Source organism: Urocampus carinirostris, chromosome 7, assembly GCF_059441175.1.
Source record: "Urocampus carinirostris isolate Australia breed hairy pipefish chromosome 7, RoL_Ucar_1.0, whole genome shotgun sequence".
NCBI classification, from domain to species: Eukaryota; Metazoa; Chordata; class Actinopteri; order Syngnathiformes; family Syngnathidae; genus Urocampus; species Urocampus carinirostris.
This window is the reverse complement of record NC_142355.1, coordinates 29,792,424-29,812,312: the sequence shown is the minus strand read 5'-3', so window position 1 is coordinate 29,812,312 and position 19,889 is coordinate 29,792,424. Positions and strand designations below refer to the sequence as shown.

Genomic DNA, 19,889 nt, shown 5'->3' with positions numbered 1-19,889 from the left:
TCTCACTTCAAAAGGTGAGTTTTTCTGCACTCAACAAGATGAAAAGCCTCTTCGCCAATCAATGATTTTGCTTTGAGGGCTCAAACACATCGTTGCCCGTCTGACTCCTGTCTGGCTCTTGTAGTCATCGACATGGTGTTTGTGTTGTGAGAGGCCAGATAAAAACGCCAACCTTTAACCCCTCGTTTAGAGAATGTCTCCTCCAAAGGTCCTTGGATTGTTTTTAAACAATTATATACCCATACCCTTTTATTCTACCTTTCTTGGAGCCAGGGCCATGAGGTGCGTCTTTTTACATTGTTACAACGCTTAAAAAGTCATAATTGCTTGAGTTCTCTTACACACACAGACACACACATATACTCAGTGGAAAGAAACACTTGAATTCCCAGAGTGTATTGTATAATGACCCCTCGCGGCATGAAAACACTTAATTAATTTAAATCTAACACTATTGATTCAAATTCTCAAAAAAAAGAACAAGATTGTTTTAAAAACTTTCCAAATTTGTTAGCGTATTACACAACTTTAGATGGCATTTGAAGGAGCTGACATTTTCGGCTATTAACTTATCACTACTGAAGCCCTAATGATCATTTTGACAATTTATCCTGGTGTTGATTTTAACACTGAACGGACACTTATTGTCCACAGCTAAGCCCTGCATGTAATGGATGCCCAGTCCTGTGAATCAGGCATCTGGTTCCACTGTTTCCTTCTCTATCCACTTATGTTAGCCACATACGACCAGCTTTAGCTCTCCACTATTGTTTTTGTTAGCTTATCCATGTAAATAATGCTTGCTTGGTCCTTTCAGAGCTGGTCATGCAATTGAACGTCACTAAGTTCCATGAATTTTGGATCGTGACACTTGACAGATTATGGTTTGCGCTAGCAGTTGTAGAGATGTTTCTAGCTTTAATTTTGAAAATCGTTAGGACTAAAACAACATTTTCTTTACTGCAATCAGTAAACAAATTTTCCTCTAGGTTTTGCTTATATTCCAACTTATATTTTTTTCTCTCTGAAGGATGATACATTTCCTACACTGATCAAAAAAATTAAAATTATTACTTTGAGTTCTGATATGAATTACTAATTGATTCAATGAACCATGCTGATTGAAATAGAACACACAATTTATTAATACAGAGAACTAATGATGGGGAAAAGGAGGAGGGGGGCATATATTCTGGGAGTTTTTGACTGCTGAAAGTTACGAGCACAAAAAGAAAGTTTCACGCTTAATGCGCGTAGATTTGGGGAGATTCCCTTGTACGGGAAAAAGGCTAATTCCAATGAACCAACAGACATGGTGTTATATCTGAGACCGCCGTCTTACTTGTTGTTGCGGAGACATTTGGTCTCGTGCTCCAGTAGGTTGCAACGTCTGGCCCATGTGCTGAACTCACGTGGGCGTCATGCGAGGCAGTAGAAAAGAGAGGGAACTATCGATCAGTTCCTCTTTTTATATGGACCAGGGACGCTTGACCAGATCATGCCTATATGGGCGTGGTCTTAGATATGTGATACTTGCAGTATCGGGTAGCGGTCTTGAAGTTGCTAAACTTGTTAGAAAGCCAACGAAGTGAGAATTTTGTGTAATGTTCTGGAGTTGAGAATGCCCTTCCAATTGACATTATTACGTATGGTGAGAACATCATTTTATCAATACATTCCCTTCGATGTTTTAATTACATTCAAAACTTCATGTTATGTTTCATTATGGTACATGGTGAATTGGTACGTTCGGGAACTGTCCAAAAGGGGACGCAGTGGTTCCATCCTTTCCAAAGTTTTAAGTTACTTGGAAGTCCATTTTGTAATGCTCTACACAGTCTTTAACTGGCCTTTTTAGGAACTTCCCCCGCTAGGCTCTTATACCAGCTCTGGTCAACTCCAGCTATTTCCTATATTCAACCGCTCCAGTTGTATCCAGTTCACTCAATCTTTTGGTGTTGCTAATTTAAATTACAACACCTTTATTACTTGTCGTTGGGTGAAATTCATCCTTTATAATTTAAGAAAAATAGAAGCAGGCTTCCGAATTTTGCAAAGCGATATCTTTTGGGTTTCCGTAGTTTTTGTTCTTTGTATGAACACGTTTCAGCTGCATTCTAAACTGGAACAACCTCTCGTGGGAAAATTTACTTTCTGTCGCTTTAAGTCACCACTATTTATAGACATTTGATCGAAAATTCTTGTGTTTTGCTAGTTGGCACACGTTTTATTAATTACAATGGTAACTCAACAGTGGGACATAGAATTGAATTTGCAAAGTAATACAAGGTAATCTTAAAGCCCACATAGAGAGTGATAAATATCAATTTTTTTCGCCTCCTCACCCTTCCTTTGCCCTTCCCCTCACCCACGGCCCCTGCAGACAGTAGAGAGGAGGCGGTCCTGGGCAGCATTCCACTTCCCAGCTATGTCATTTCACCCGTGGGACCCGAGGACCACATCAGCCGCAAGTATGCCTTCAAGGTACGTTGGGCCTCTTGTTTTTAACCTTGTTGGTTTACGCAGAACTCAATAAATGTCGGTCGTAATCTACAAATTTATTAGAACTGATGTTCTTTGTACCTCCAAAATAAAATGGTTGAATTTGCGGTGAAAGTTAAAATTTTAGTGCTGCAGCCTCTCACTGAAAAGGAGAAATCAATGAGTTGAAAGAAAATAGAATAGACAAGGAATGAGGAGGAAAAGAAAGCTAACATCTCATAAGAAAGAAAAGGTAAGTAATACAGGACTTTTCACATTTAAATTTGGGTGACTATACTTTTTTACACCAGCACAAAACAAATTATTGAAAAAATCTATGGGACTTTGCGATAGTTCTCTTCTGTTTGGGCCGATTTCCAAAATAAATAGCCCGCAACATGATCGCAATGCTTCGCATAATTGCAACAGCTTTATGGATCATCTTGGCCCGTGTGCTAATATCGGATACGTTTTCATCGGTATGAAAGAGCAAAGCCCTTTGGTATGATTTGGCAGCTAACACCAGCAGTTGTGAAATTTGTTCCGGTTGTCAGAGAAGGTTTGAATAGCGATGCCTTTGAGGAATGGGTTTCCCTTTGGCAACAATCTGTAACCGGATTTATTGTAACGCGATGCAAGAACATTATGTCGTGAGAGGTTGATTTTATCAATTTATTTTTCAAACTGACATATGTTAAAAATTATTTTAACGTTTTTACAGTGCAGGAGTGTTTTTCTTTATAATTTTTGGTAATCTTTTGTTTTTTTCATATTGTTTATTTTATAATTATTATAATTTGTTCTAAAGGTGTAATTGATTTACTCGGTTCTTTTGGTTAATTACGGTAATCAATTTAATGTAATGATATTTTACTTATAAGTAAGCAATAAAGGGTTTCATGCATTAAATTTGCAGTGAACTCTCGTTTATCGCGGGGTTCTAAAAAATAACCCGTGCCAGGCAAAATTTGTAAAGTATAAAACTTTATTTTAATTTTTTTTTTTTTTTTTTTTAATTGTTCTACAAATATATATCATACATCAGTTCTACCGAACAAACCTTCTATTTACACGCTTGAGCATGTGTTTAACAAATAAAAGCACTGTATAAACCATTTTGGTTTATTTTTTTTACAAAAAAACTACAATACTGTCATATAATAGTCTCAATTATCAGGTAGAGAACAGCCAACCAGAATGCAGAACACAATGCACAGTGCAGATCGGTGGAGTAGCCGACAGTGAAAGGTGAACCGCGTTATAGCGAGGGTTTACTGTATTTCGATTTTGGAAAAACAAATTTACTGCCGCCACTATTGGGCATCCATCGCCCTTTCAAAATCCTATTTGCGTTTGTATTATTATATTACAACGAGCTATTGTCGGAATGCTGTGGCGTGAGCTGTTTACAGCCACGATGGATCACGTTTGGGATTCCGCGCCTTGGGCTATAAATAAGACGTGGCGGGTTTATATTTGGAAATGATGCTGAAGGGAAAACATGCACGCCCTCGACGGGATCTCTTTTGAAGTGAATAACAATATTTAATGGTGACATTCGTAATTGATGTTAATAAAAAGGAGAATTGGTCAGTTGAAAAGTGATTGGTTTATTGTGAGGTAATTGATGCCCCTCCCCCTGATACCGATTAATAGCATGTCAACAGTCAAGCTTCTTTTGCACTACCATGTTGCAATCTATTGAGTTAGTGTACGAGGAGTTTCATGATTAAACCCCACCCTGCACCTCCCTCTCTCCTCATTGGTTGGCTGCCCGACCGGACTATCCTCGCACACAACCCTGCGAGTGTCACGTTGACAGTCCTCACGTAAAATAGGTACTGTCTCCCCTACTTTGAATGTGGGATTGACTACACCATACATGACGTTGTCGTCTGTCCCCTGTGCATGATAATAATCAACGTGATGTTGTGGTTTCCGTGTTTTGCTTTTTCCTTTGTCTGTACTTTTTTCATTTGTGGGTTTTCATGGGGTTTCTTGTTCAGTGGCGTCTGTCTTTTTCTTTGCATGCAGTCTGCTAATGGAGTGGGCCCCAAATTTGCTTCTGGGTGATTTTTCAATATTTTTGCTCTTCTACTGTCAGAGTTCCTACAGCTTAGGGCAAATTAAATTCAAGACTTTTAAGACCTCTTTTTAATGCCTTTTGAAATCAAGTTTAAGACCAAATCGACAAAAAAAAAAACACATAATTGAAACAAAAAAAAAAAACGAATTAGAGGCCGTTTTAAACAAAAGTTTTTTTGATTGTTTTTGAAATCACATTTTGGTTCCATCTAAAAAACGTTGCACCCTCCAAAGTTTTAGTCATTGAAAACAATAAATAGAAAAGATGTTTACTGTACATCATAGATCCTCATTTAAAACTACTAGACAACTACTAATGCCAAAGAACTTTTCTGTTACATTCGTGAAGCATTTTTTAATCATGATGCATGAAAAATGAAATATTTTTAGTTGAAAGAAATATAAATCTCATAGTTTACATTTTTAAGGCTTTCTAAAATTGGATTTAGGACATTTTAGTGCCAACCAGTCAAGTCAAGTAATTTATTTGTATAGCCCTTAATCACAAAAATGTCTCAAAGGACTGCACAGGATTACAATTACACCATCGCCTGAGCTTAAACCAATGCGGGTAAAGAAACACTCAAAACCTCAGCGTGAGGAAAAAAGAAACCTTGTGAAGTGGCCTCACAAGTTGTAATCCCCCTTCCAGGATGACCAGGGTGGCCTTATTTTTAAACTAATGAATTCAATGTCTTTTAAGACTTTTCAAGGATTCGCGGGATCCCTGACTATGTGCCTCTGTGTCAGTGTACCAATGCAGTAATGGTCCTAGGAAGAAAAAAAAAACAATCCATCGGTTGTATCCATCTATGTAGTGTGTAAGTCTATGGTTCTGGCAAACCACCGACTAGCACACCATGTAAACACACGAAATGCAGCAATGTAGCACACCTTTGAGTGTGATCAAATAGGTTTGACACGTAATTTCGGTGTGTGACATGAATAAAATAATCCCTTATATAATGTCAATCTTAAATGCAGAAACGACGTCTATTAGTGTAGTTTGTTCGTAAATGGTCCATTTTGATTACTCCGATCAGTGCCCAGGGAACAAAAAGCTGTTCCCTGATTGGTTTGCTTGTAAAGGCAGTTGTCAAGTGAAGCAGTCATTCTGCAAAGTACTTGCAACCCATTTATAGAAAAAAATCAGACAAGCACGGAGGACACAAAAGTTGAACTGCAATGTGGCAGAAGAATACTGTATTGCATATTTTAAGAAAGAAACTGCACTGTAGAATATTTTTGAAAGGTGTTATACATCCTACATCTTTACAAATGGAGAGCACTTAGTTTGTTTTAATCCATTTAAAGCTTCAGACTAAAAAAAAGGACACAACCAGAGGCTATTATTGTCTTTCTTTGGATGCTTTTTTCCCCCACTGTAAAATCAATGCCCGTTTTGGGAGAATGCACCTTTATCAGGAGAGGCTAGGCAGCTCTCTGGCTTATCTTTATGAGCACAATGCTTTCTTTAAATAGAGTGTGGACACGTGAGACTGGACTGTGTGTTGAAAAAGGATGGGAAGGAAGCACCATTGGAAAGTAATGTTTGGTGGGGGAAAGGAAGCTAGGCGGGGTGGCGATTAGCTGCTATGTAAATGGAGCATGACATCATTCAGCGGGAAGGTGAACAGTAGAAGACAAAATAAGTTTATTTTTGTTTATTTTTTTACAAGTGTTTTTCAACCAGCAGTGAGCCCTAAGAAGTTTAGTTCTCGTCTGGTGTGTCGCATGAAATTGCCCTATTTTATTTAGTCTGTGACAAGTTTATAATTATTGCTAAACAGAAAACTAGTTTAATGCTGTAATCCTTCATTTTATTGCAATTTTTTGGGACCCAAACCCCCTGCAATATGTGAAAATCTCACCCCGTTTTTTACATGTTGCCTGCCGGCCCTAGTTTGTAGTCTGTCTTAGTCGACTGGGAATAATGGATTGTGGCTGAGTGGGTGGTGATCAATTTGGGCGAAAAGAAGAGAGAAATTTGATAACTTAGACTGCCCTGCATGACACTTGCTCTCTCAGGCATTTCTCTCAGCAATAGTTGACTGGGCAAAACAGTGCAGTTCATTTTAGGCGAGTCACAATGGCACATTTCCTCTGCCTGAACCGAAAAAAAATTGTCTTCTGCCCTTTGCTCTGAGCAGTAGTTGACCGGGGATAATGGATCCTAACAAAACCCGTGCATTTTATTTCTGACAAAATGGCCTTCCGCTGATCTCTGCTCACAATAATATGGGATTGAGGATACCGTAGTCGCACGAGTGCAGTTCATGGTAGGCAGAAATACAGTAAATGCAAAAAAGAGCCTCCATGCCCATAGCCAATAGTGCGCTCTGTGGTCCCAGCTCGCAGTAGTATGGGGATAAAGGTTTGCAACTGCAACAGTGCAGTTCATTTTAGGTGTAAATACAGTTACGGCAAAAAAAGAACAACCAGGCTTGCACACTGGCCTTACCAAAAAAATGTTTCTCGTCCTATTTACAGTTTCTTTTTAAATTATTTTCTTACGAATATTCTAAAAATAATCCCACTGGAAAATACTACTTTACGTTTTCTGCATAATATTTCTTATTTTACTAGAGTAAGAATTCTAAAATCTATTAAAACTAGAAAAAAGGTTAAATTAAGTTGCAGCTGAAGTACCGACACACTATATGACCAAACTAGGCATGTGCATCAGAACGTACATTTAATACCTCATAAAAGGAGGATTCCCTTTACAATTATGCAATCAGTTTTAATTAAATGTATATTTATGTGCGGCTGATTATTTTTCTCATCTTGAGGTTCGCACTGTGTTTAATATTCCAGTGCAATCGAGCATTCCGTCTTTTGCCTCAGATGCATAATGGATGCGCCGAGACTTAGTGCTGCATCTTACTTGTGATTACGCTACATCTTTCATGTCCACCTGGGAAGGAAGGAGCTCGATGAGCTTGTGAGGCTTCAGGACGTGAATTCTGGCCAAAGTCTGCAGTCTGGCCTCAAGATGAACCCAGGTTGCTCTGCTTGAGGTGTGAAGACTTGTTTCTCTGTGACCTCACAAAGTTCAACGACCGTAATCCCTCGCTACTTTGTACTTCACGATCCATTATCCCCGAATGCACTTTCCTGGAAACGGAGACCGGTAAAGCAGGTTTTTTGGGGGCGTTGTGTGCAAAATAAAATGTGAACTGCACTTCCATTATCCTAAATTGCATTTTGCTTTGAGCGGGGACCGGCAAAGGGTACTTTTGTCAGGAGGCGTGCTGTTATGAGTACGTTTTTTTCAGTTAGGCCTGCTGAAGGCTTGCATTGAAGCCCACCTAAAATGAACTGCACTGTTTTGTCCGGGATCCATCATTCTCAGTCGAATATTGCTGAAAACAGGCCCCAAGAGAGCAAATTTGCGTCGTGCTTGACCCCTTTTCTTACCCATTCTTTTTCAAATGAACAGCGCCCGTACGGCCGCAATACAATAACCCCGGTCGACTAATACTGCTAGTGGGGGCAGGCAGGGCGCTTGTTAAAAATGGGGGGGGATACTACCTTGCGAATTTCCGCATATCGCAGTTCGGATCCCCATCATCTACGAAAAACAAGGGATTACAGAAACATTTTGTTTATTTATTAAAAGCAGATACATGGTCTCCGTTATGGGCATTCTTCTCCCACTATAGCCACGCTGTTTTTTTTGGTCTGCCTAATGGAAGAAAAACTAATAGGGACCTCTTATTTTTCTGCCGTTATTACTCCAGGGCTTGCCACCCACGTAGACGCTAAAAGCACTCTGGTGAACTCCCTTAGGTGCTGTTTAGAGACACATTCAGCAATGTTTAGGAAGAAAATAGTCAGTGAGGAGGGAAAAAAACTCAGGAATTGATTTTAAGTATAGACATATTAATAATTTTGCATCACTGATTTTGTCTTCACATTGTTGCGTACTTTTGAAAAATACATTTGATTAAATATTAGGCATCTATGTGTGATGAAATAAGTCAATTCATAGCTGTTAGCTGGTGCAAGCAATTCATCTATTTTGCATTAATCAGACGCAGACACTTTTTATTTCTAGCACAAAAAGAAGTTAGAGCTTCTCTAATTTTGTTTGCTTTAGTGCACGGAGCCTCATGAGGAGTCATTTATTTTACGGGGACGTCGGGGCTCAATTTGTGGCTATGTCAAAATACTATGGACAAAAAATGAAATGCTGCATCTGAAGGGGACGATGTTTAAAATAATTCACTTAATAAAAAAAATAAAAAATAAAAAAACATTTTTGTGTGTCATTTGGTGAAAGTAGCGGACAATGTATTAGAATATTTAGGATATTTACCCCCTAAAAATATATTTTACACAATTAACAATTTCGTTCCTTCTTTTTTTTCAAACAGTGACTCTCACAAAGGGAAACAATATTTTAGGATTTTTTAAAAATGTATAAAAAACATTATTTTGCGGGTCCAGTTGAGGGAGGAGTAGTGGGAAACGTGTATATGTATAATATGTATATATATATATATATATACATATATATATATATATATATATATATATATATATATATATATATATATATATATATATATATATATATATATATATATATATATATATATATATATAGGGTGGCCACAAAGTCACGCACCAATGTTAATTAAAGAAGTTATAGTAGTAACATTTATTCAAATTCAAAGTTCTTTACAAGTCTTAGAAATGCTCGATATGTTCGCCATTTGCAGCTATGCACGAGCCAATACGAAATTCAAAGTTCCTGTAGACACGATTCCGTAAATCAGCATCACCATCAATTTGTTGACAAGCAATAATACGACTCTTCAGATGATCCAAATCACGAATGAATGAATGATGAATTTCTTGATTAAGCGACCGACAGAAGTGTGTGAAACATTTTTATGAAGATGGTTTCTGTTGAATTGCTCAGCAACACTTCTGTTGGTTGCACCATCATGACCAGATAATAAGATGATTTCTACGCGCTGCTCTGTAGTCAATGGCATGTCTGATCTGAAATAAAAAACAAAAAAATTATATTAACAAAAAATAAATATTAACATTGGTGCGTGACTTTGTGGCCACCCTGTATATATATATATATATATATATATATATATATATATATATATATATATATATATATATATATATACTGGACTGTCTCAGAAAATTAGAATATTGTGATAAAGTTCTTTATTTTCTGTAATGCAATTAAAAAAACAAAAATGTCATACATTCTGGATTCATTACACATCAACTGAACTATTTCAAGCCTTTTAATATTTTAATATTGCTGAATTTGGCTTACAGCTTAAGAAAACTCAAAAATCCTATCTCAAAATATTAGAATATCATGAAAAGGTATACAAGTAGGCTATTCAACTAATCACCTGAATCATCTAATTAACTCGAAACACCTTGCGAGGGTTTCCTGAGCCTTAAAAACACTCAGCTTGGTTCAGTAAACTAAATCACTGCTGATCTGACTGCTGTCCAGAGGACCATCATTGATACCCTCCATCAGGAGGGTAAGACACAAAAAGAAATTTCTCAAAGAGCAGGCTGTTCACAGAGTGCAGTTTCAAAGCATATCCACAAAAAGTCTGTTGGAAGGGAAAAATGTGGCCGGAAACGCTGCACAACCAAGAGAGATGACCGCAGCCTTAACAAAATTGTGAAGAAGAGCCGCTTCCAGAATTTGGGGGAGCTTCAAAGACAGTGGGCTGAAGCTGGAGTCCAGGTATCAAAAGCCACAGTTCACAGACGTGTCCGGGAAATGGGCTACAATAGCCGTATTCCCATGGTCAAGCCACTTCTGAACTCAAGACAACGGAAGAAGCGTCTGACTTGGGCTATGGAGAAGAAGCACTGGACAGTTGCAGAGTGGTCCAAAGTCCTCTTTTCAGACGAAAGCAAGTTTTGCATTTCATTTGGAAGTCAAGGCGGCAGAGTCTGGAGAAAGGCTGGAGAAGAGCAAAATCCAAGTTGCTTGAAATCCAGTGTGAAGTTCCCACAGTCAGCAATGGTTTGGGGAGCCATGTCAGCTGCTGGTGTTGGTCCACTGTGTTTCATCAAGTCCAGAGTAAATGCAACTGTGTACCAAGAGATTTTAGAGCACTACATGCTTCCATCTGCTGAAAAGCTCTATGGAGATGAGTATTTCATTTTCCAGCATGATCTGGCACCTGCCCACAGTGCCAAAACCACCAGTAACTGGTGCACTGACCATGGCATCACTGTCCTTGATTGGCCTGCTAATTCCCCTGACCTGTACCCCATTGGGAATTTGTGGGGTATAGTTAAGAAGAAGATGAAAGACACCAGACCTACAAATGCAAATGAGCTGAAGGCCGCTATCGAAGCATCCTGGGCATCAATAACACCTCAGCAATGCCACAGGCTGATTGCCTCCATGCCACGCCGGATTGATGCAGTAATCCGTGCAAAAGGATTCCCAACCAAGTACTGAGTGCATCAATGGACATTTTCAAATGTTTGATTTAGTTTTGCTGTTATAAAATTATTTTTTTTACTTGGTCTGAGGAAGTATTCTAATATTTTGAGATAGGATTTTTGAGTTTTTTTCAGCTGTAAGCCAAAATCAGCAATATTAAAATAATAAAAGGCTTGAAATAGTTCAGTTGATGTGTAATGAATCCAGAATGTATGACATTTTTGTTTTTTTAATTGCATTACGGAAAATAAAGAACTTTATCACAATATTCTAATTTTCTGAGACAGTCCAGTATATATATATATATATATATATATATATATATATATATATATATATATATATATATATATATATATATATATATATAAAATGCGTGTGTGTGTGTGTTTACACGTATAGATATATGTATGAGTTATTTAGAAAAATAAACCTATTTTTTTAACTCATTTGAACACGTTAACTATTAGAAAAGCAGATGTATACACAAATAATGTGTAGTCTAAATACAGGACAGACGCTGCCCTACTACGCGATTCAGACGATCGTTCGTAAGTTGAATTTGTTCGTAAGTTACTTCAGTGCTATATTTTGTATGTTTAAGGTTATATAAGTATGTTTAAGGCAGTATTGTTTTTTACTAAAAAATTAACATTTCATAAAATAATATGCTGTACAACGATAAATAATGTTAAGTTTAACTTACTTTTGGAAAATGAGCTCCAGGAGTTAGGCGAGTTCCTCCTCCTCGGTAGAAAGTGGCCAAAAAAAGCGATCCAACCATTTTCTCAACCGCATCAGGCTTTCATATTCCACTTTCATTTAAAAAAAAAAAAAACGGCTCGCATCTTAAATGGATGCACGAGATATTGAACAATAAAAACGTCAAAGTTCTTTGCGCGCTGGAGAATCAGTTCAGTATGTTTACACACCAACTAGTAAGAGGAAGCGGATTTCCTCTTTGGAGTGGATGCTGGGTGAGCTCTCACAGCGCCACACGAAGGTATTGGCGGAAAGAAGCACTACAGTCTGTCCTGAACTCGGAAAAAGTTGCACACAATACATAATTTAACACACAGCAATGTCCGGATATTTTTCGAAATCTTGAATTTTTTTTTTTTGTATCTACCGTTTTTTTTCGTAAGTTGAATGGTCGTAAGTAGGGGAGCGTCTATATGGTCACAAATGACAACTATTACCATCCAACTTTCTGGGTTATTTTTTACAAATATAAAAACCTACTAGCTTGATGCGGTTGAACAATCCACTTTTTCACCTTTAAACAGATCATCTTATTTTTAGGAATGTTAGAATATATATATATATATATATATATGTATATATATATATATATATATATATATATATATATATATATATATATAAACCTCTTCTTTTTCTAAATTGTTAAAATAAAAAAAATAAACTAATTTTGAACTAATTTGAAAAACAACCCAGGAACAACCCAAGTAATAGTTAAGTCTACCCTTGGCCCAATCTTTTTTTTCCCCATATTTAAAAAAAAAAAAAAGAATCGAATGGAATAGCATTACAACATAATATACATTTTTTACAACATTACAACCGTTTAAAATTTCTATATGTGGAGTAATCATGTATTCACTTGTTATCTACATATGGTTTATTATTGTTACTATTATTATTCGTTTTTCTCTTTTGTCTTGTATTATGAATCTACTATATAGTATTAATGAGGTGGTTGATATATGTAAATCCACAGGTGATCTTACTATGAGACTCAAGTAATAAAAAAGTCGAAGAGGTAGTAATAAATGATCATATGCTTCTCCCTACTCCTTTTTGGACATGTTAGATTAACTTTGTTTTTGACTTCTTGTTTTTTTTTGTTTTTTGTTTTCTAATGTTTAAAACAAAGTTGTTTTTATTCATTCATTTACTCCAGGATAGACGCGCAATTTCAAAAGAATGAAACACCCAAAATAAGCTTAAAAAATGTTATTATAGAGAGGCACATTTTACAAGGTAGTGGTTATATACTGGCCTAAAATGTAAGAGAGGATGTCTTTATTATTCCCTTTCGTCTTTTTTTTGATGGTGTCTGGCTGCCGCCGTGATCCCTGTCCTCATTTCCTGGGTGTATTCGGCGCCCCCTCGTCGGCTATCTGGTCAGTCAAATGTGGTGACACCTTGGATGTGCTCTGTCTTCCCCCACGCAGGCCGTCTACAAGCGCGCTGACAAACACAACTCTGTGGTCGGCTTTCAGGCGGAACACCCGGGCATGCGCACATATTGCTTCAGCGCCGACACACAGGAGGACATGAACACTTGGTTGAGGGCCATGAACCAGGCCGCCAAAATAAAAGGCCCCGTTGACACGAGCGGGAGGTCAGTAGCACACAATGGGAGAAAAATCATCCCAAATCCTTTTCAGAGACTAAATGCTGCAGTCTTTAAAAATAATTCTTCGAATTCTAAAGTGTTTGACTTATATTACCGTTTGTCCTCTACGACTGACCCGGCGGTCAAATAAACCTCCAAAGGCTTTTCTGAACACACAAGCAATGGAGCTTTAAATTACCTGTTAAGCGAGTCCCCAAACAGCCAGATCAGGCAAAATTCAATTCAAATGAAAGCTTGCGTGGCAAAATAACTGCAATAGATTGGAAAAAATAGTCATGACATCTTAAAACAACATTTTTGCATAAAATGTTGATTATTTTACACATTTCTTCTTATTCGTAAAATAAGATAATGTACAGGACCGTCTCAGAATATTAGGATGTAATAAAGTTCATTATTTCCTGGAATGCAATTAAACAATTTTATACATTCTGGATTCGTTACAAATCAATTGAAATATTGCAAGCTTTTTAATATTTTATTATTGCTGATTATGGCTCAAAGGCTCCATTTATTCTTTTCCTTGATTTTTTAAAATTGTTTTTTTGAGTTTTTGATAAATAATAAAAATAACAAACTAATACATACAATTGGGACATATAGTCTGGGTAAGAATGTATTTTTGTCGTATACAGAACCTTACGCCATAATTTCTTAGTTAAAGGGTAATTTTTATTCATTTATTTTCATAAAATAAAAAATACATAAAATGAGGAACAAATTCTGCCAATGCAGAAAGACTTTCTTACATAAAGTCGATGGTGTTTCTTTGACGAGTATTAAAATTTGTTGCAAATCTGTCTTTAAAATGTCAATTTAAAATCGGAGAGGGTTCAATTCATAGCGCACTCGAAATTAGGGTTTGGTTTCTCAAATTAGGTTCTCAAGCTCATAGCTGAGGCCTCAAATTTACGTATTAAATCAGGGTTGGGAATATTGATAACTGTTTCAAGGCAGGGTTAGAGCTTCATAGATTTAGGGTTGAAATCCAGATTTGGATTCTAGATCAGGTTTCAAGTCTGAGTGATTTTATGCAAAACATTTAAGTTTCAAATCAAGCAATCTAAATGGATAAAATTGATTCCACTCCCTAATTTTCTCATGGCTTCATACAGACTATCTGAGCAGTCGGATCCTTTCCACTCCATAAACAACCACGTTCACAACCACAAGGCTCCGGAACCCCAGAGACCCGTGGTCCACGAAGTTCTCCTGGAGCCAATACACCAAGATTTGGAAGACCGCCACAGCTTGCGCAAGGAATCTCCCATCAGCAGAGAAATGGACACTCACACCTCACTGCCCACCGACCCCATGCCCGTCGATCTCCCTCCCTCGGCCAACCTGTCCTTGTCAGCTCCCGTGTCCAGAGTGCCATCTAGAGCTCCCTCGCGGTCCACATCCACGCTTCCCCTGGGTGTCGGCGCCAGGAACGGCATGGTGGAGACGCCCAGCAGCCCCATATTGGAACCTAACGGAATCGCGGCAGGAACTTACCAAAGGGGGCCAGAAGCCCCCCAGGAAACGAGGAGGAGGAGTACTCTGGAACAGGTGGAGCAGTGGATGAAGGTGCAGAAAGCTGAACACAAAGGGTAGGTGGCTAAAAATATGCAAGACTCAATCATTTGTGGATGTGGTCCTTTTTGTTCAATGCCAGCATACTTAATGTAAACGGATAACTGATAATGGATAACTTTGGTGTATACTAACTTTATCCGTACTGCGGAGGGGACCGTAAGTGAAATTGTCATATGACAGGGGATAGAAAATCTATGGAAATTAGCGAATGAGTTCCAAACCCCCGTTACCCGCAGTAAAAACATTGAAATTTGATATCCTGTACATATTAAAGGTGTGCTGTCCGGATATTGAAAATGTTTTACTTGCTGACGCCATATTCTGGCTTAAATCATCATTGCAGCCTCTGTTAAGGTGCTTGTGTGGCACATGCAAGTATGTGCACATCTTAGACATGCTTGAATAAACTGTTCTTTTTTCATCTTTTTTGAGGTTTAGGTTTGGACTGTATTTGAAACAGTCTTTTTTTAACTTTCACCATTGGCATGCTACAGTAACAGAAAACCGTAAGCACGAGCATGAAATCTTTCCTAGATCCTATGGCCATAGGAACACCTGAGCTAAAAATAAAATAAAAACAGATGGGGGTGGTGAAAAAAAAGTATGAAGGCTGTTTGACCTCAGTTGAGCATCATTAACACACATTTAAATTATTTACCTTCAACATTTTAAGGACATCTCAAACGACGCACCCCACCTTTACACATGAGTAAGAAAATGGCATGTAACCAGTAGTATATACATGTACATATCAAGGAAAATTTTAATTTGATTTATCTGAAAGGATTTACATGCCCTTAAAAGACATTGTCGCTTTAATTGCTCTTCATTAAAAATGATTGGCCAGATTGTTGTTTGGTTACGGCCATATTCCGTAGTGGAAGTAGCGATGTGTGTGCCTCCTTCAAATTTCCTAATAATCGCAAGCTTCATTTTAAATGTTTTTATCATGTTTTTGCATCACTGTGAGTCTTGGGACCCATACTAAATAAATACATTATACAAAAACACTTTTTTATCACACTAATTGACAAAGTCCTGTGAAGGACACAAGGTTCTGTACCAAACAAAGGGAATGAAAAGCATTGTGGGAGGGAGTTAAGCCAGTATTTTATCAGCATCTCCATGATAATGATACCCTGCAAATGTTCTGTAGACCGACCCTTGCATGTGCATTCTGTCACAGCCCTCCATCCCGAGACAACACCCTCCCCCGCCGAACGCCACCGACCCAACCTAGGTTTGGCACCCTAGAAGCACATCAGACCCTGCCAAAGACCCCTCGCCACAGCCCCCCGGCAGCCCGCCTGGGCGAGTACAAGTACGCCCAGGACCGCATGAACCACTTCCACCTCACCCCCGATCTGGCCGGACCCGGTTCCAACACAGTCCTGCAACTGTACGAGTGGCAACAACGCCAGCAGTACCGCCACGGTAGCCCAACGGCACCACTCTACACGCCGGCACCGGACTACCCTTTCGGTGCTAGGCCACCCGCCGCCGTTCCGCCGGCCGCCAAGCACAACGGGCCCCCACGGTGCGTGTCGGTACCGCCATCGCCAGAGGACATCCCCCCTCCTGGGCCGCCACCCGGTTTCAGTAGGACCTTGTCGCCCGCGCGCCGCCCACACACGCCGATTGGTCGAGTGACAGTGAGACCCTCGGGTGGTGCGTCGCAAGTTGACAGTATTTTTGCAGTTTCACCGCGCAGGTCTAAGTCTCAGATCTTCAAGGTAAATCACTATCCCTTAAATTGGAGAAGAGGTGTCAAACTCAATTTCACTGAGGGCCTCATCACTGCATTGGTTTCCCTCAAAGGGCCTGATGTTACTTATGGTTTTGGTCGGTTGGTTGTTTGGTTGGTTGGTTGGATCCCTTAACCACTAGAATCCAAGGGGCACCATTTCCTTTGGTGTGTTTGTGCAAGTACAGCCCAAGTTCCTAATAAATGTAACTAAATGTAATTTAAGTGTAAAATCATAACTCCGAATTTAAGAGATAGTTAAGTCTCAAACATTACAGTTGCATTAAAAAAATGTCACTCCACATATATATGTTATACATGAAATACAGTGATACATACGGGGTACAAAAAATTTGAGATGTGAGTCTTTCGAGCAAAAATGATACCCGGCATGCGAGATAAAATCCAAGTTATGAGAATTTCCAAACGATAAGGGGATGATGTGGGCTTTAAAGGTACATTGAGTAATATTTGACCACTAGATTGCACTGTATTGTCTGATGCAAACATAAACCAATGCCAAACATAGTAGTGGCTACTAGGTTTAGATTCTGCTATGTAAAATAAATACAAATTTCACGACCTATGAGTATTTTCAAAAATAATATATGTATGATAGTTCATGTATTGTTTCCTAGTATTCAGATCAATGATTCTTTTTAACTTGAGTTTTGTTTGGACCACTAGAAGTCACTAAATATTAATCATTGTTGCTTTAAATGTTATTTTATTATCATTTATTTATCTTAGTACTGTATATTCGTGTTTAAGTACTATTTGAATTTATCTTTTATGATCAGGGAGATGTGTTTTATTGCTATTTAAGGGTTAACTTGGACGCTTTTGACAGGCCGGGAACAAATTAATTTGGATTTCAGTTATTTCTTATTGGGAAAAATTGCCCGAAATACAAGCAATTCGAGATTCAAGCACAATCTAGGAACACATTCATGTTGTATGTTGAGGTATCACTGTATTACAAAATATCAAAATCTTCCTGGACCTTTTTAGGATAATTTATTTCTCACTTCCACTCATTGATTCGAATATACTGGCCTGTAGTAGTGCTAAATCACTTTGCGGATATCGTAGTCGACGGCTTTTGTGAGAAAAGTAGTTTTAGGTCAAAGCACTTTTTGTCCGGTATATTTTTAGACATAAATTATGCGGTGAGCCCCATTTGGTCCTCATGACACAAGTTTGACACATCTTAATTTGGGTTCTAAAATTCGTTATTAGATTCTATTAGAGCTAAAGAGTTACTAGTTATGTTTTGTTTTATTTAGTATTAAAACAGGCTTTGTGTGCCGCAGGCGTCCACCATGGAGAGGCGCTCTTTGCCCCAGTCCAACTATATCACGCACACGGTCAGCGCGCCCAGCCTCCATGGCAAAACGGTACGTCTGATTTATATAGAAACATATATTTCCATCCAACAGCCTATTTGATGATGCAAATAATGATTCCTGCTGTTACTAACTGTCATGTACTACTAATACTAATATCCTCTAATTTCTATTTTTGTGCAATCATGAGCTCAGTTTAGGTTTCAATAGAGGTTGTGGTTATGGCTTCTATGAGGAATTTAATTTGATTGTTTCAATTATATTTTTAACGTTGGTAGTTTAAACAAGTTTTTCTATTTGAAATTTTCAAAAAGGAGTTTCCAAATTACTGAAAAGAAGAGTTCAAGTTCAAAATGGGATTTGGAGGACAGCGTTAAACCAGGAATAGATCAAATGCCTGGGTTTTTTTTTCCAGCCTTGTGTAGGTTGGGGTGGCAAACACATTTTGGATTGTAAATATAAGTCTGAATTGGAGATTTAAAGTTTCGTTAGGGTTTCAACCCCATATTAGAGTAAAGTAAACCGTTATTTTTCTAAACAACAAAAATGACCCGTGCTAAGTAGAAAACTTTATTGATTCATCAAATACACTATTACACATTAAACATGCTTGTAAATTTCCCTGCGGGGATGAATAAAATATCTATCTATCTATCTATCTATCTATCTATCTATCTATCTATCTATCTATCTATCTATCTATCTATCTATCTATCTATCTAAAACCAGAGAACAAACCCTATTTACAGGCTCAAGCTTTTTTTTAACAAATACAAGTCCAAACAAACTACTTCAGTACTGTCAATTTATAATTTTAAACATAATTTTGCTGCTGTGCTGAACTGCACCATTGAAGTTTGTAAATGATTTCAGGTCACACCATTTTTACTTAGGATTGTATTTTGTCCCCATCATGTACACATTATTGAAAGACAAAAACGTGCTGTCAAAGTATTAGCTAGGAAAAGAACATTCCAAACACCAAATAAAAGTAAAAGGATTTTACCTTCCTTTAGCTTGTTGAGCAGTCCAACTTTGTCGGCAATAGAAAGCATCTTCCTTTGCCTTTTAGGCATGATCGCCGGTGCTTTTGTCATCCCAAGGGGATTTGTTGACATGATGGCTTTTAGAAAAACTCAAAATTGAAAATGATTTGTGTGTACTTAATGTAGGTACATCAAGCAAGCTAAGTGTACAACTTAGACACAGGCAGAAAAGGGGCGGGGTGACTGTTTAACTAATCTGAATGCAGAACAAAATGCACAATGAAAATGCACGAAACCGCGAAAAGTCAAATGAGATATATCAAAGGATTACCGTATTTAAGATTTTAAGTCATATTGGGGTTTTATTGTAGGATTTAAATATAGTCATCGGCAGGGTTTCATGACAGGGTTTGTACGGGTGCTTGAAATCCGAGAAAATGCTTCAGTTTTAATGTTGTGCTTTTCAAGGTCAAGAAAATGATTCCATTTTGAGTAAAGTGCTTGAAAATACTTGAAAATTATTCCCATGTTTCTCAGAAGTCTGACTTGACAGACAACACATTAAACGAAAAAAAAAATAGATAAATTAATTAATAATATAGTCGGCTTAAAAATGACGCTGAAACAGCAGCTACGATTGCAGTGCTTTGAATGGCATTTTCATCTTAAACGTTATCGTCTCCCACAGGTGCAGTAGGAAAGGTGCATCATATCAGGTGCATCACACCAAGATGCTAGAAGATTGCAGTTTTAAGCTCCAAAAGAAATGCAAACCATGGTTAAAACGTGGAACAAATCCACGCACAGCATGCTGCGAAATATGCACTAA

General features: G+C 38.0%; 1 protein-coding gene across 8 annotated transcripts in view; it reads left to right on the top strand.

The window, feature by feature from the left end:
- LOC148362919 (pleckstrin homology domain-containing family A member 7-like) overlaps positions 1–19,889 on the top strand; it is a 154,541-nt gene that overhangs the window by 108,352 nt on the left and 26,300 nt on the right. For 6 of the 8 annotated variants that reach the window (XM_088340512.1, XM_088340515.1, XM_088340510.1 and 3 more), the window contains 5 exons: positions 2,384–2,484; positions 13,222–13,391; positions 14,522–14,998; positions 16,171–16,717; positions 18,042–18,125. In XM_088340512.1, coding sequence (XP_088196638.1) covers positions 2,384–2,484; positions 13,222–13,391; positions 14,522–14,998; positions 16,171–16,717; positions 18,042–18,125 — 1,379 coding nt within the window. The remainder of the gene's footprint in view (positions 1–2,383; positions 2,485–13,221; positions 13,392–14,521; positions 14,999–16,170; positions 16,718–18,041; positions 18,126–19,889) is intronic. The other 2 variants (XM_088340511.1, XM_088340517.1) reach the window with 1 other exon arrangement.